This window comes from Mobula birostris, chromosome 2 (assembly GCF_030028105.1).
Source record: "Mobula birostris isolate sMobBir1 chromosome 2, sMobBir1.hap1, whole genome shotgun sequence".
Lineage (NCBI taxonomy): Eukaryota > Metazoa > Chordata > Chondrichthyes > Myliobatiformes > Myliobatidae > Mobula > Mobula birostris.
The window spans coordinates 3,578,517-3,594,922 of NC_092371.1; the positions used below are offsets into that span (position 1 = coordinate 3,578,517).

Below are 16,406 nucleotides of genomic sequence, written 5' to 3' on the forward strand. Positions count from 1 at the left end.
TATGAATTCCCGAAACATCTAAGGAAGGTGAATTAAAATGTACTATGTTTGGGGGCTGTAACACTCACAAAATGTTGGAGGAATCTCTTGTGGTTATAAAATGTATCTGGTGTTTTAACATCTGAATAACATCCAGTAGTCTGGATGATCCTGCCATTCGCAGAGCATGCCAGAACCTCTCACTACGTTCGTGGGGTATCTGGGTCAGCACCTGTTTCCCTGGTGCTGCGGACCTGATGGGGGGAGATTTTCTCCACAGATGCTGCCTGTTCCACTTCACTATTCCCCTTTGCAGTTAACAATGCCTGTTACGCACACAAAATGCTGGTGGAATGCAGCAGGCCAGGCAGCATCTATAGGAAGAAGTACAGTCATGTTTGCGCGAAAAGTCGACTGTATTTCTTCCTATAGATGCTGCCCGACCTGCTGCGTTCCACCAGCATTTTGTGTGCATTGCTTGAATTTCCAGCATCTGCAGATTCCCTCGTGTTAACAGTGCCTGTTGTTTGTTTTCACCCACTGATAACCCTGATCTCCACCCTGTCACACACATTCCCTCTTCCTCACCCCACCCCTTCTCTGCAAGTTGAAACAGGTTTGCCTACTTGCCATTTTTGTGCTGATGAACAGCCATTGTTCTGATATGTGAAGAGGGTGCACAGGAGGTAGGTTTAAGGGGAGGTATGTTGAGGGGACTGGAAGAAGTATTTTTGGTTGGATGGGCAGGGTGAGGGTTGGTTGCTGCCTGGAATACACTGCCTGAAGGGATAGAGACTCAAAACAATGCAAATGTGTAAACACACAAGGAACTACAGAGAACAGAGGATGGGACACGTCCCTCCGCACCATCAGTGGTATCTACAGGAGGCTCTGCATCAAGGAGGCTACATCCATTATCAGATGATTGCCACTATCTGGACCAGGCCATCTTCTGTAGCACCCATCAGGCAGAAGGTACAGGAACCTGAAGTCCCACGCCACCAGGTTGAGGAACAGCTACTTCCCTTCAACCATTCGGTTCTTGAACCGACCCTCACAACCCTAATCACTGTCTCAGTAAAGCAACACTACAACTACTTTGCATTTCAGTAGACTGTTTCTTTTTGTTCTAATTCTAAAATAGTTTACATAATTTACCTGTAGTTTGTTTTTCTTGCTGCTTACCTGGTGCTGTTGCAGTAAGTTTTCCGTTGCACCTGTGTGTATACGTACCTGTGCATGTGACAATAAACTCTACTTTGATTTCCATTGAAGACATATCTGGACAAGCACCTAAATCATGAAGGCAGAGGAGGACACAGACCGAGTGCAGGGGAACGGAACGAGATGAGTACTGGGGGGTCAGCATGGACATGATGGGCCGAAGGGCCTGCCTCTGTGCTGTACATTGCCTGACCTGCTGAGTGTTTCCCGCAGTTTCTGGAGAACCTCAATGTGGCCAGAATGAGTAGAATGGCTGAGAAGCCATTAAGGACCTCATCATTCGGGATGTGCCCTCTTCTCATTACAACCATCAGGGAGGAGGTACAAGAGCCTGAAGACATGCCTCTGCCTCCAGATTTTCCAACAGTCCATGAAAACTACCTTGCTATTCCTCTTTTTTGCACCATTTATTATGCAGTAACATAGTAATTTTGTCTTTGCACTGTTCTGCTCCTGCAGAACAACAAATTTCACAACACAAACATGAGAGATTCTGCACATGCTGGAAATCTTGAGCAAAGTGCTGGAGGAACTCAGCAAGTCAAGCAGCATCTGTGAGTGGGGAATAAACAGTTGACGTTTCGGGCCAAGACCCTCATCAGGATGTCATGTCATATAAGACACTGATAAAGAATCGGACTCTGAATTCTGCAAACTTCTTCAGTGTGATCACACTACTTGCCTTGCGAGTTAGGATGTTTTGTTTCTATCACTGCCACACTCACCGACAGCAATCGAAGACCTCCCATTTCCCTTAGGCCCCTGAAACAGCTGGTCTCATTCCGTCCTACTACAGTTTTATGATCTCCATCACAGAGCCACCAGCTCTGCGACACTCATTCACAGTTAAAGCAATGACCCCTGTCAGTCTGAGCTCCTTCCTGGGCTGGAGTACCCTGGGTGAGAAACTGCCGTATGTTTTGTAGATGATGCACAGAGCAGCTACCATGTGCCATGTGGAAGAGAGACGGAGTCTGTAGATACTCGCCCGGGCTGCTGCGACAGCACCTGCCAAACCCACCACCTCTCCTGACAAAGGCAGTTGGCACAGGGGAACACCACCCTCTGCCATCCAGGCCTGCAAATATAATCAGCCATTCCTTCACTGTAATTGGATCTAAATGCTTGAACTCTCTTTGCAAAATCATCTTTGATACACTGACTGCAAGGCTTCAAGATGGCAGTTCAATTTCACCCTCTCATAGGGTAATTAGGGATAGGTAATAGATGCTGGCAGTTAGGGATGGGTAATAAATGCTGGCACTGAGGGATGGGTAATAAATGCTGGCGCTGAGGGATGGGTAATGAATGCTGGCCAGCAATGCCCAGATCCCAAAACAGTTGAATAAAAATGTGATCCAGAATTGGCTTGCCCACAGAAGGCAAAAAGCAGTTGTAGATGGGTCATATGCTGCATGGAGGTTGGTGACCAGTGGTGTGCCTCAGGGATCTGTTCAAGGACCTCTAGTCTTTGTGATTTTTATAAATGACCTGAATGAGGAAGTGGAGGGATGGGTTAGTAAATTTGCTGATGACACAAAGGTTGGAGGTGTTGTGGAGGGCTGTCAGAGGTTACAGCAGGACAATGATAGGATGCAAAACTGGATTGAGAAGTGGCAGATGGAGTTCAACCCGGATAAATGTGAGGTGGTTCATTTTGGTAGGTTAAATATGAGGGCAGAATATAGTGTTAATGGTAAGACTCTTGGTAGTGTAGAGGATCAGAGGGATCTTGGGGTCCGAGTCCATAGGACACTCAAAGCTGCTGTGCAGGTTGACTCTGTGGTTAAGAAGGCATACGGTGCATTAGCCTTCATCAATCGGGGGATTGAGTTTAGGAGCCGAGAGGTAATGTTGCAGCTATATAGGACCCTGGTCAGACCCCACTTGGAGTACTGTGCTCAGTTCTGGTCGCCTCACTACAGGAAGGATGTGAAAACCATAGAAAGGGTGTAGAGGAGATTTACAAGGATGTTGCCTGGATTGGAGAGCAAACCTTATGAGGAAAGATTGGGTGAACTCGGCCTTTTCTCCTTGGAGCGACAGAGGATGAGAGGTGACCTGATAGAGGTATATAAGATGATGAGAGGCATTAACCGTGTGGATAGTCAGAGGCTTTTTCCCAGGGCTGAAATGGCTAGCATGAGAGGGCACAGTTTTAAGGTGCTTGGAAGTAGGTTTTTTACGCAGAGAGTGGTGTGTGTGTGTGGAATGGGCTGGCGGTGACGGTGGTGGAGGTGGAAACGATAGGGTCTTTTAAGAGACTCCTGGATAGGTACATGGAGCTTAGAAAAACAGAGGGCTATGGGTAACCCTGGGCAATTTCTAATGTAAGGACATGTTCGGCACAGCGTTGTGGGCCGAAGGGCCTGTATTGTGCTGTACTTTACTTTATATACTTTATTGTCGCCAAACAATTGATACTAGAGTGTACAATCATCTACGATATTTGATTCTGCTCTTTGTGCTCCCTGGAGTACAAATCAATAGTAAATATTAAAAATTTAAATTATAAATCATAAATAGAAAATAGAAAAGGGAAAGTAAGGTAGTGCTAAAAAACCGAGAGGCAGGTCCGGATATTTGGAGGGTACGGCCCAGATCCGGGTCAGGATCCGTTCAGCAGTCTTATCACAGTTGGAAAGAAGCTGTTCCCAAATCTGGCCGTACGAGTCTTCAAGCTCCTGAGCCTTCTCCCGGAGGGAGTCTGTTGGCTGGGTGGGTCGTGTCCTTGATTATCCTGGCAGCACTGCTCTGACAGCGTGCGGTGTAAAGTGAGTCCATGGATGGAAGACTGGTTTCTGTAGGTTTTCTATGTTTCTAAAAAGGGTGGAATATTTAAGAAAATGGGAAAGGGTGTAGAGGAGATTTATCAGGTTGTTGCTAGGACTGCGGTATGGAGAGAGGTTGAGTAGGTTTGGACTTCTTTCACTGGAGACTAGGAGACTGAGGTGTGTAAAATTATGAAGGGCATAGGTAGAATGCACAGTCTTTTTTTTCCAGGATTGGGAAGTCATGAACCAGAGGAGACATTTGAAGTGAGAGAGGGGAGGTTTAATAGGAACCTGAGGGTAATCTTTTTCACCCAGGGGTGGTCAGTATATGGAACGAGGAGCTAGGGGAAGGGATTGAGGCAAGTACATTAACAATATTTAAAAGACACTTGGACAGGTACATGGATAGGAGAGGTTTGGATGGATATGGGTCAAATGCAGGCAACTGGGACAAGCTTAGATGGAAATCTTGGTCAGCATGGATGGGGTGGGCTGTAGGGTCTCTTTCCATACTGTGTGACTCTGTGACTCTCTAAATGGAAACACAGCAGACTGCAGGTGTTGGAACCCAGAGCAAAAATAAAAGCAAATTGCTGGAAGAACTCAGCAGGTGAAGCCACATCTGTGAAGGTGAGTAATTGTCGATGTTTTGGGTTGAAAACCTGATAGTGAAGGGAGTTAGCCAATGTGGAGAGACAGAGGGGTGGGGCAGGAGCCAGTAAGTGACTGGTGAATCTAGGATACTTGGAAATGATTGGGATGTGGCAAGAGCTCGAGCAGGGAACTTCTTCAAGGGGCTGACACAGACACAATGGGCTGAATGGCTTCTTCCTCTGCAGGGAGGGTGCACACAATAAAGTACGACACATTTCGAATGCAAAACAGAAATCCAAACAACTGGGGCTGACAGGACAACCAGCATTCACAAACAAAAACTGAAGAGTCATGTAAAATAGGTTGCAGATTAGCAGGTTTATAAAAATAAAATTCTTCTGATTTTTTTAAAACAACAAAGTTAGTCACAACTTACAAAAATTATAAAAGATTAATGCAGGATAAGGTTGGAAAAGTGTAGTGAGCATTCCCAGCACACCCCTTCCTCAGTCTGAACCAAGAACATGGACAGGAGACCAACCTGGCCCAGCATCAAAGATGTCTCGGCTGCTTTCAGCCTCCATTGTTTCTCTGTCCACACCCCACCATGTCCCGGAAGGGAGTATCACTCCCCCAGGACCCATGGTCACTGAAGGGTGTGACCTGGTTTTAGCCCCTACACAGTGGGGGAGAAACACTGCCACAGTCTGGTGGGAGAGGCCTGAGGGAAGCCAGTTCACAGCTTTTAACTCTGACCCTCAAGCCAGAGGTCAGGGTCAGGGGTCACTGACTGACCCCAGAGGGCATGGTCAGGAATAACTGACTGATGCCAAAGGACAGGGTTAAGGGTCACTGACTAGCCCCAGTACAGATCAGGGGTTAGTACCGACTGACCAGAGAAGACGATGTAGGGGTCAGACTGGTCAGCCAGGGTCTGAGTGAGTGGCTGGAGCTGGAACAGTGGGAGGGCAGGAGAACAGGTATCTCAACCCAACGGCATGACAGAATGTTGAGACTCTTCAACAGAGGATCCAGTCTGCTAGCAATGTTCCACATTGGGAAAATGTGTCCACAGAGAGTGCTCCCATTGACCAGGAGGACAGCATCTCACATGAGGTTGCACATCTTTGATTCCCATCTCCTCCTATATTTCAGATGTTCCTGCTCCATTCCATCGGCAGAATTCCCAGACTCCTGAGGTATTGATGCCACACTGAAATGCAAGGAAGGGTGTGTGACTCCAGGCCCAAGTTCCCTATTGTACGATGAGAAAGCTCAGCAGATGGAGCAAAGGGACAGAAGAAGGATCTTTCACCCACTGTCCCATCACACACACCCGGGGTCAGACACAGAGTGAAACTCCCTCCACAGTCCCATCACACACTCCCGGGGTCAGACACAGAGTGAAACTCCCTCTACACCGTCCCATCACACACTCCCAGGGTCAGACACAGAGTGAAACTCCCTCCACAGTCCCATCACACACCCCCAGGGTCAGACACAGAGTGAAATTCCCTCTACACTGTCCCATCACACACTCCCGGGGTCAGACACAGAGTGAAACTCCCTCTACACCGTCCCATCACACACTCCCAGGGTCAGACACAGAGTGAAACTCCTTCCACGGTCCCATCACACACTCCAGGGGTCAGACACAGAGTGAAACTCCCTCTACACTGTTCCATCACACACTCCCAGGGTCAGACACAGAGTGAAACTCCCTCTACACTGTCCCATCACACACTCCCGGGGTCAGACACAGAGTGAAACTCCCTCTACACTGTCCCATCACACACTCCCGGGGTCAGACACAGAGTGAAACTCCCTCTACTCTGTCCCATCACACACTCCCGGGGTCAGACACAGAGTGAAACTCCCTCTACTCTGTCCCATCACACACTCCCGGGGTCAGACACAGAGTGAAGCTCCCTCTACGCTGTTCCATCACACACTCCCGGGGTCAGACACAGAGTGAAGCTCCCTCTACACCGTCCCATCACACACTCCTGGGGTCAGATACAGAGTGAAGCTCCCTCTACACTGTCCCATCACACACTCCCGGGGTCAGACACAGAGTGAAGCTCCCTCTACACCGTCCCATCACTCACTCCCGGGGTCAGACACAGAGTGAAGCTCCCTCCACACAGTCACATCACACACTCCCGGGGTCAGACACAGAGTGAAATTCCCTCCACACAGTCACATCACACACTCCCGGGGTCAGACACAGAGTGAAGCTCCCTCTACACCGTCCCATCACTCACTCCCGGGGTCAGACACAGAGTGAAGCTCCATCCACACAGTCACATCACACACTCCCGGGGTCAGACACAGAGTGAAATTCCCTCCACACAGTCACATCACACACTCCCGGGGTCAGACACAGAGTGAAGCTCCCTCTACACTGTCCCATCACACACTCCCGGGGCAGGGATTAAACACAGAGTGAGCTCCGTGTAACATTCAGGAAATGGATCTGCCCCAGACCCATAACAAAGCAGTAACAAGTCCCACGGGACCAAGCAGATTTCACACCTACCCCTCCTCTGCAGCCAATGTCTGCCTCGCCCGTAAGGTCTCGTAGAAATGATCACCTGCATCAGAACACAACAGGTAGAGTGTGATGGTCAGAAATGGACAGTGGCTGCAATTTTATTCCTCCTTCAACAATGCCCATAACATCTCGCAGGCATTGTTGTTTCAGGTGTTGGTTTCACTTGGAATACTGTGCGCAGTGACCAGAAGGAGCAGGAGAGATCCTGAAGAATGTAGCTGGAACTGCAGAGGCTGGATAGGTTGGGGACTTTTTCCCTGTAATGCAAGAGGCTGAGAACTAGTTCAAAATACCCACTGGGGCATAGATAAGGTGGATGGTCACAGCCTTTTCCCCAGGGTTGCGGATTTAAGAACTAGAAGACGTATGTTTAACGAGAGATTGAAAGGGAATCTGATGAAAGTTTTTCCCGGAAGAGGGTGGTGAGTACATGGAACATGATGCCAGAGGAAGTGGTAGAGGTGGGCACAATTACAATGTTAAAGAGGCATTTGGACAGGTTTTGCTGCTGGCGTTTAGGACAGCGATGAAGGCCCAGCATCTCTCTCTGTACGGGATTCTTCATTGCTATTTCTGTAACAATTGTTTTTTGACCAGTCTGAGCTGCACCCCTGAACCTGGAGGACCGGTGAAACACTCTCAGTCTGGCCTCTACCCTTTGACCTGTTTGGCATGGGTGACCCTACCAAGAGCCAAAGCACAAGGCCCTGACTCCAGCCAACTTAGCTCTCGGGATCACTGAGGCGCACAAGCCTCCAAACCGTATGGCAAGGTTGTGGTCCTCTTGGAGATCTTGGCCAAGTACGTGGACAGGAAAAGTTCAGTGGAATATGGGTCAAAAGTAGGCAAATGGCAGTGGCTCAGGCAGTCACTTTGGTTAGCATGAATGAGTTGGGCTGAAGGGTCTGTTCCAGAGAACCAGATTCGATCTCCACCTCCTATCCAATGCTCTGTGTGTGTGTGTGTGTGTGTGTGTGTGTGTGTGTGTGTGTGTCTGTCTCTGTAAGGGAGGGAGTGAGTGTGTGTGTATGTGTGTCTGTGTGCGTGTGCGTGTGCGGGTGTGTGTGTGTCTATGAGTGTGTGTGTGTGTGTGTGTGTGTCTATGAGAGTGTGTGAGTGTGTGTGTGAGTGTGTGAGTGTGTGTGTGTGTGAATGTGAGTGCGTGTGTCTGTGTCTGTGTGTGTGAGTGTGAGTGTGAGTGTCTGTGTGTGTGAGTGTGAGTGTGGTTTCCCTGTTCTCCCTGTGACTGTGTGCAGTTCCCCAAGTGCTCTGGTTCTTTCCCGCAACCCAATGACTTGCAGGGCCAGTGGGTTAATTGCCTCCAGTGCTGGGTGAGCACTGGAATTTGAGGGTTGCCTCTGATGGGAATAAGCGGAGAATGAAATGGGGATGGCTGTAAATGGGTGGTTGATGGTTCTTACAGCCTTGACAGGTTGAACAGACTGTTCCAGTGCTGTGTGTCTCTGTGACTCTCTGACTCCACCCCTCCCCTTGAACTCCCTGTCTAACAGAAGCAGATACCAGCCATTCTGTCACTGAAAGCTTCCCTTGACTCTGGGCTGATGAACCTGTCTCCAAGACTGTACGACTCAAAACCTCTGTATGCAAAGTACTCAGTACTGGAGTTGGGATGTTACAATGAAGTTGTTAAGACATCAGCAAGTCCTAATTTGGAGTATTGTGTGCATTTCTGGTCGCCTGCTTACAAGAAAGATATGAATAAGATTAAAGAATGCAGAGAAAATTGACAAGGATCTTGTTGAGACTTGAGGAACTGAGTTATTGGGAAATGTTGAATAAGTTCATAATTTATTCACTGGAGCGCAGGAGAATGAGGGAACATTTGATAGAAATATAGATGGGCCGAATGCAAGCAGGCTTTTTCCAGAGGTTGGGTGAGACTGGAACTAGAGGTCATGGGTTAAGGGTGATAGGTGAAATGTTTAAGGGCAACATGAGGGGGAGCTTCTTCACTCGGTAGAACAAACTGCTAGCAGAAGTGGTGGAAGTGGGTTTGATTTCAACGTTTAAGAGAAGTTTGAACAAGTATGTATTGGGAGGGGTATGGAGGGCTATCACCCAGGTACAGGTTGATGAGACTAGGCAGAATACTAGTGTGGCAAGGATTGAATGGCCTGAAGGGCCAGCTTCTGTGTTGCAAAGCTCCATGGCTCTATGACTCCATCCTCCCCTGACCAACAGAAGCAGCTTCCGACCAGTCATTCTGTGATTGAAAACTTCACCTGAATCATCTGAAGAGTGACAACCCGAATGAAATGTTTCCTCTCATGTAGCCGGGGAGCCCAGCCAGCACTCTGGGGGGGGCGGGGGGACACAGCCCAGCCACAACACCACTCATTGTGTCAGTCACCACAACAGTGACGGCCCAGTGTTTATCCGCTACTCACTCTTCTCTGCCGCCTCCAGCGTCCTGAGCTCTGGGCTGTTCACGTACGTGGGGTCCGGTTGCAGATACGTGTTGTTTAGGTTTCTGAGGATAACACAGGCAGATATCAGAAGCCTTTTAATCTTTAGATCTGCCTCCCCCACCCCCACCTGTGGCCAACACCTGCTGAACAGACTAGATAACTGCAGCAGCAGCTCACACAAAATGTTGGAGGGACGCAGCAGATCAGGAAGCACATAAACAGTTGATGATTCAGAATGAGAATTTTCCTCAGGACTGGTAAAGAATGGGATACAAACAGGCCCTGCAAAATCTCCCAAAGCGCAACACCTCACACTGGTTAGGATTAAACTGTATCTGCATATCTCCAAATTCCTGCTAAATCTTTTGAAAAACCTTCCTCACTATCCACAAAACCTGCTCACCAGCCCATCGACATCGTCTTTCTGGTCATTTCGGTGTATCACACACAGCAGAGGTACACACTGATTCCTGTGGATCACCATTGGTTACAGACCTACAGGTAGAAGAATACAGCTCCACCACCACCCTCTATCATCTATGGGCAAGCCAGTTTTGAACTTATCTAAGAAGTTAGTGCATCTCCATGCATCTTAACTTCTGGATCAACATGACATGAGAGACGTAATCACGTGCCTTATCAAAGGCCATGCGGACAATATCCACTGCTCTACCCTCACTCAGACGACACTGTTCTACCCCCACATAAACAACATCCACTGTTCTACCCCCACATAAACAATATCCACTGCTCTACCCTCACTCAGACGACACTGCTCTACCCCCACATAAACAACATCCACTGTTCTACCCCCACATAAACAATATCCACTGCTCTACCCTCACTCAGACGACACTGTTCTACCCCCACATAAACAACATCCACTGTTCTACCCCCACATAAACAACCTCCACTGCTCTACCCCCACATAAACAACATCCACTGTTCCACCCCCACATAAACAACATCCACTGCTCTACCCTCACTCAGACAACACTGCTCTACCCCCACATAAACAACATCCACTGTTCTACCCCCACATAAACAACATCCACTGTTCTACCCCCACATAAACAATATCCACTGCTCTACCCTCACTCAGACGACACTGTTCTACCCCCACATAAACAACATCCACTGTTCTACCCCCACATAAACAACCTCCACTGTTCCACCCCCACATAAACAACATCCACTGTTCCACCCCCACATAAACAACATCCACTGCTCTACCCTCACTCAGACAACACTGCTCTACCCCCACATAAACAACATCCACTGTTCTACCCCCACATAAACAACCTCCACTGCTCTACCCCCACATAAACAACATCCACTGCTCTACCCCCACATAAACAACATCCACTGTTCTACCCCCACATAAACAACCTCCACTGCTCTACCCCCACATAAACAACATCCACTGTTCCACCCCCACATAAACAACATCCACTGCTCTACCCTCACTCAGACAACACTGCTCTACCCCCACATAAACAACCTCCACTGCTCTACCCCCACATAAACAACATCCACTGTTCCACCCCCACATAAACAACATCCACTGCTCTACCCCCACATAAACAACATCCACTGCTCTACCCTCACTCAGACAACACTGCTCTACCCCCACATAAACAACATCCACTGTTCTACCCCCACATAAACAACCTCCACTGCTCTACCCCCACATAAACAACATCCACTGCTCTACCCTCACTCAGACGACACTGTTCTACCCCCACATAAACAACCTCCACTGTTCCACCCCCACATAAACAACATCCACTGCTCTACCCCCACATAAACAACATCCACTGCTCTACCCTCACTCAGACGACACTGTTCTACCCCCACATAAACAACCTCCACTGTTCCACCCCCACATAAACAACATCCACTGTTCTACCCCCACATAAACAACATCCACTGCTCTACCCCCACATAAACAACCTCCACTGCTCTACCCCCACATTACTAACATGCATTGTGCTGTCATCACATAAAGAACATCCAACTGCCCTACCCTCACATAAACAATATCCACTGCTCTATCCTCAGGTAGACAGCATGCATTGTCCTATCCTTGCAAAGACAATACCCACTGCTCTCAGATCATCCATCATATTTGTCACCGTCTCCATAAATAATTGTGTTCTCAGCTTTTTCCTAAAGAGGTGTCTGAAGAGATTGTGGAGGCAGTTGTAATGATCTTTCAGGAAGTAACTGATTCTGGCAGGATTCTGGAGGAACGTAAAATTGCAAATGTCACTCCACTCTTCAAAAAGGGAGAGGGGCAAAGTGAAAGAAATTATTGGCCAAGCAACACACACAAAATACTGGAGGAACTCAGCAGGCCAAGCAGCATCTACGGAAAATCTGACAGGAGAGGAACCTGATGGAACAAAAAAAAGGGAGAGTATCACCAGAGAGAGGTGATGGGCAGGGAAGGAGATGAGGTGAGAGGGGGAAAAGGGAATGGGGAATGGTGAAGGGGGTGGGGCAATTACCAGAAGTTCAAGAAATCTCTGTTCATGTCATCAGGTTGGAGACTACCCAGATGGAATACAAGGTGTTGCTCCTCCAACCTGAGTGTGGCCTCATCACGACAATAGGTAACATCATGAACTGACATGTCAAAATAGGAATGGAAAGTGGAATTAAAACGGGTGGCCTCCAGGAAATCCCGCTTTTCCTGGCGGACGGAGCATAGGTGCTCGGTGAAGCAGTCTCCCAATCTAAATCAGGTCTCACCGATAAACAGGAGGCCACACCAGGAGTACCAGATATAGCAGATGACCCGAACAGACTCACAGGTGAAGTGTCGCCTCACCTGGAAGTACAGTTTGGGCCCTGAATGGTAATGAGGCAGGAGGTGTAGGAGTAGGTGTAGCACTTGTTCCACTTGTAAGGATAAGTGCCAGGAGGGAGATCAATGGGGAGGGACGAATAGACAAGTGAGTCATGTAGGGAGCAATCCCTACGGAAAGCATGGGGGGAGGGAAAGATGTGCTTGGTGGTTGGATCCCATTGGAGATGGTAGGCGAGGACAAGAGGAACCTAATCTTTGGTGGGATGGCAGGAGGATGGGGTCAAGGCTGATGAGTTTGAAATGGAAGAGATATGGTTGAGGGCAGCATTGATGGTGGAAGAAGGGAAGCCCCTTTCTTTGAAGAAGTGGCTGTTCTGTGAGCGAAAACATCTTGTTAAATCCACTCACTGGATGTTTTTTTGTTTTCGGCACCATTCTTTGTAAACTCCAGAGTCTGTTGTGTGTAAAAATTCCAGGAGATCAGCAGTTTCTGAAATACTCAAATCACCCTAGGATGCACCTAATTAATTAGCTTGTTTATTTCGGCTTTTTTTCTCAAAGATGTGCTGAACGCGCTCCGGCTAGCACTGCATCACTGGTGGTATAGATCTACTGCCTGGTACTTGTCCTCAACGGGGTCAATTATATGTGCTCGCGGGGCTGGAGGCTCTTGCCATGAGATTCATTTGGCCCTCCACCTCACAAGCCTTCTTCCTGCTGAATTCCATTACGGCCAAAAATCATTACACCCTTCCATCCGTGAACACTGCCTTCGAGATTTTCCAAGGGGGCAAGAGTATTCTCGAAGTTAGACTTGCGGAATATGTACAATCTGGTTGGCATAAAGGAGGGTGACGAGTGGAAGATTGCATTCAACACAACGACAGGGCACTTTGAGTACCTGGTCGTGCCCATCAGCCTCACAAATGTGCCAGTAGATTTCCAGGCCTTTATAAACAACGTGCTCTGGGATGCTCTCCATCGTCTACTTGGATCATATCCTAACCTTCTCAAAGTCCATGGAGGAGTTTGTCACTCATATCGAAGATATCTTAAAAAGAGGCTTCTAGATCATAGACTTAATGTCAAGCTGAAGAAATCCGAATTTCACGTAAGTACCATTTCACTTTTGGGTTTTATCATCGCTAATGGCAATCTCAAGATGGCGCAGTCAGAGATTGACACAACCAATAAGTCTAACAATTCCAGCGATTTGCCAACTTTTATCGGAAGTTCATCAGAAACTTCAGTTCAGTGGCAGGTCCACTGACAGCGCTAACGAAGAGATCCAGGGACCCTTTTATTTGGACTACCAAAGTGGAGGCTGCTTTCGCAGAGCTCAAACAGTGGTTTACGTCACTTCCCATTTTGTTTTCACCTAACTCGGACCTTCCCTTCATCATGGAAGTGGATGCCTCAGATGTTGGAGTGGGTGCAGTGTTGTCTCAACAGACACCTTTGGACAATTAGCTACTCGCGATCAAGTTGCAGGAATGGTGTTACTGGCTTGAGGGTGCCAAGAACCGTTTTATTGTACGGACAGACCAGAAGAATCTGGCTCATATTCAGGAGGCCAAAAGACTGAATTCCAGGCAGGCCAGATGGTCTCTTTTCTTTAACTACTACAATTTTGTCCTGACCTATCGACTGGGGTCAAAGAATCAGAAACAGAATGCCTTGTCTCGTCATTCCGAAGAACACAAAAGAGAGGAGCAGCCTACCACCATTTTGCCCCAAGCTAAGATGTTAGCGCCAATTCATTAAGGAAATGATGCATATGTCCGCAAGCCCCAGGCATAAGGGGAGATTCATAAGGATGGTCCTCTGTTTGTCTCAAGTTCTGTCAGATCTTGGGTACTTCAGTGGGAATGCATCAAGAATGACTGCTCACCCAGAGACTGCCAGGACCCTTGGAGTTCATTAAGAGAAGATACTGGTGGCCTGGAGGTTCGACAATATATGCAGGCATGCGAGGTGTGTGCCCGGAACAAGGAGCCCCATACCCAACCTCAGAAGCTCCTTCACCCTCTACCTATGGCGTACATCTCCATGGACTTTGTCACAGGTCTTCCACCTTCCGAGGGAAAGACTGTCATGGTAATTGCAGATCATTTTTCTAAGGCCTGCAAATTCATTACCTTGGACAAACTACCATTACGGTGGAGATAGCCAAATTTGTCCTGGACCAGGTCTTCAGAATCCATGGATTTCTGGTGGACATTGTGTCGGATCATGGTCCTCAATTCGTGTCATATTTTTGTTGGGCACTCTGTACCCTGACTGGGCAACAGCGAGTCTTTCCTTTGGGTTTCACCCGCAGTCTAACAGCCGGACAGAGCAAATGAACCATGACACGGAACTAACCCCAAGAAAAACCAGGCGAGTGGTGCGACCACAACACTTTACAGCATTCTGCCCTCAGGATGCCCCAGTCATTCGTTCCTGTGCAGGAGGTGAAGTTTGGGGTTTCTGCAGATGAAGATCTCGTCTGACACGGCAAGGAAAAACGGACTAGGGCAAGGGAGATTCTGTTGGCTCTGCTCGGAAGGCTGGATTAGAAGTGGAGGGGGGAGAGCATCATAATTAACCTGAGCTTTGTTCTGTTCTCGGTAGGCTCGCATCTGACGCTCTCAGCTGAAGATACAAACACACTAGAGGCTGAACCCAGTCTCTGCCTCCATCAGGCAACTGCCCTCCCCACGGCCTCACAGTTCAAGTGATCTAAGGTCAATACAGATAACTCACTCTCTCTCTGTGGAGCTGCATGCTCTCCATGTGACTTCCAGTTCCCTCCTGCAGTCCAACAATGTGCGAGGTCAGCCGCTGTAAATAACCTCCTGGTGTGTGGGTGAGGGTTAGAATCTGGGGTGAATTGGTGAGGATTGGGGGAGAGTAAAATGGGTATCAGTATAAATAGGTGGTTCATGTTCAGCAGGGACTGGGTGGGCTGAGGGGCCTGATTCTATACCATGTTACTCCATGATGACCCCTATCTGAGCCCGTAACCTCAGCTGCCCCAGTCTGACCCTGACAATGGGTTCAGTGTATTTGGGTGTTGGACATGTATTGAGTGCCCTGTTTCAATACTGTATACCTCCATGATCCAATGACAATTGTCTCCCTTCTCAGAATCAAGAAAAATCCCTGGAAGCATGTGTCACCTGGGAAATAACGGTTGAACTGAATCAGAAGTTGCTGCAGATGATCTCTACCTGTTGGCCTGAGTTGGAGTGTGCCCACGAGCACCACCCACTCGATGAAGCCTCTCGGCCTCTGTCTCAATCTCAAGCTTTTCCATCTCTGTCTCTGTCTCTGTCCTCGGTCCCTTCACCTGCAAACTCCTGCCATTCTCTCCGCTCGCCACTCCGTTCTCCCTCCCCACTGCTTCTGAGTGGAAAGAGATTGGGACAAAGATGAGTAGGTCCCAGTTCCAACAAGGGCACGGTGAACAAACATTGTTTAGGTGTATGTCTCCATCTTGAAATCAATATGTGGAAAGACACGATGCTGGGGGATCTCAGCAGAACAGGTAGCATCTGTGGAGGGAAAGAAACGGTCAACATTATGAGCCCGCAATGTTGACTATTTATTTTCCTCCGTAGATGCTGCCTGACCTACTGAGTTCAAGCGTCAAGGATGAGGTTTATTCACCACATACATTTACATGCATTAGGAATTTGCTGTGGTGTGCTAGTGTGACATACAACTAAAAACTACATTTAATAATGATGAAGAACTAGAAATACAGATATGGAATAAATGCATAAATAACAAGATGTACTTACAATGTAAACAACATTATAAATGGTGGTTTAAAGTGTTTACAGCACAGTGACTGACGTAATGGATGGGGGTCTAATTAGAATGGTTGATAAGATTAACTGCTTTGGAGAACAAACTTTTAAGACGCTATGTTTTTGTTTTAATAGCCCCACATTTTCAAGTCAGGTCAAGTCAAGTTTATTCTCATTTAACTACATACATGTATATAACATGTATAACCATATAACGTATACAGAAATGAGACGACGTTTCTTTAA

General features: G+C 47.9%; 1 protein-coding gene across 6 annotated transcripts in view; it reads right to left on the bottom strand.

The window, feature by feature from the left end:
• Window positions 1-4,973: 4,973 nt before the first annotated feature.
• LOC140207501 (uncharacterized) overlaps window positions 4,974-16,406 on the bottom strand; it is a 52,102-nt gene continuing 40,669 nt past the window's right edge. For 5 of the 6 annotated variants that reach the window (XM_072276064.1, XM_072276035.1, XM_072276056.1 and 2 more), the window contains 4 exons: window positions 15,579-15,753; window positions 9,534-9,616; window positions 7,111-7,165; window positions 4,974-5,784 (listed from right to left, as the gene is read on the bottom strand). In XM_072276064.1, coding sequence (XP_072132165.1) covers window positions 5,679-5,784; window positions 7,111-7,165; window positions 9,534-9,616; window positions 15,579-15,753 — 419 coding nt within the window. In that variant the 3' untranslated portion in view covers window positions 4,974-5,678. The remainder of the gene's footprint in view (window positions 5,785-7,110; window positions 7,166-9,533; window positions 9,617-15,578; window positions 15,754-16,406) is intronic. The other variant, XM_072276038.1, reaches the window with a different exon arrangement.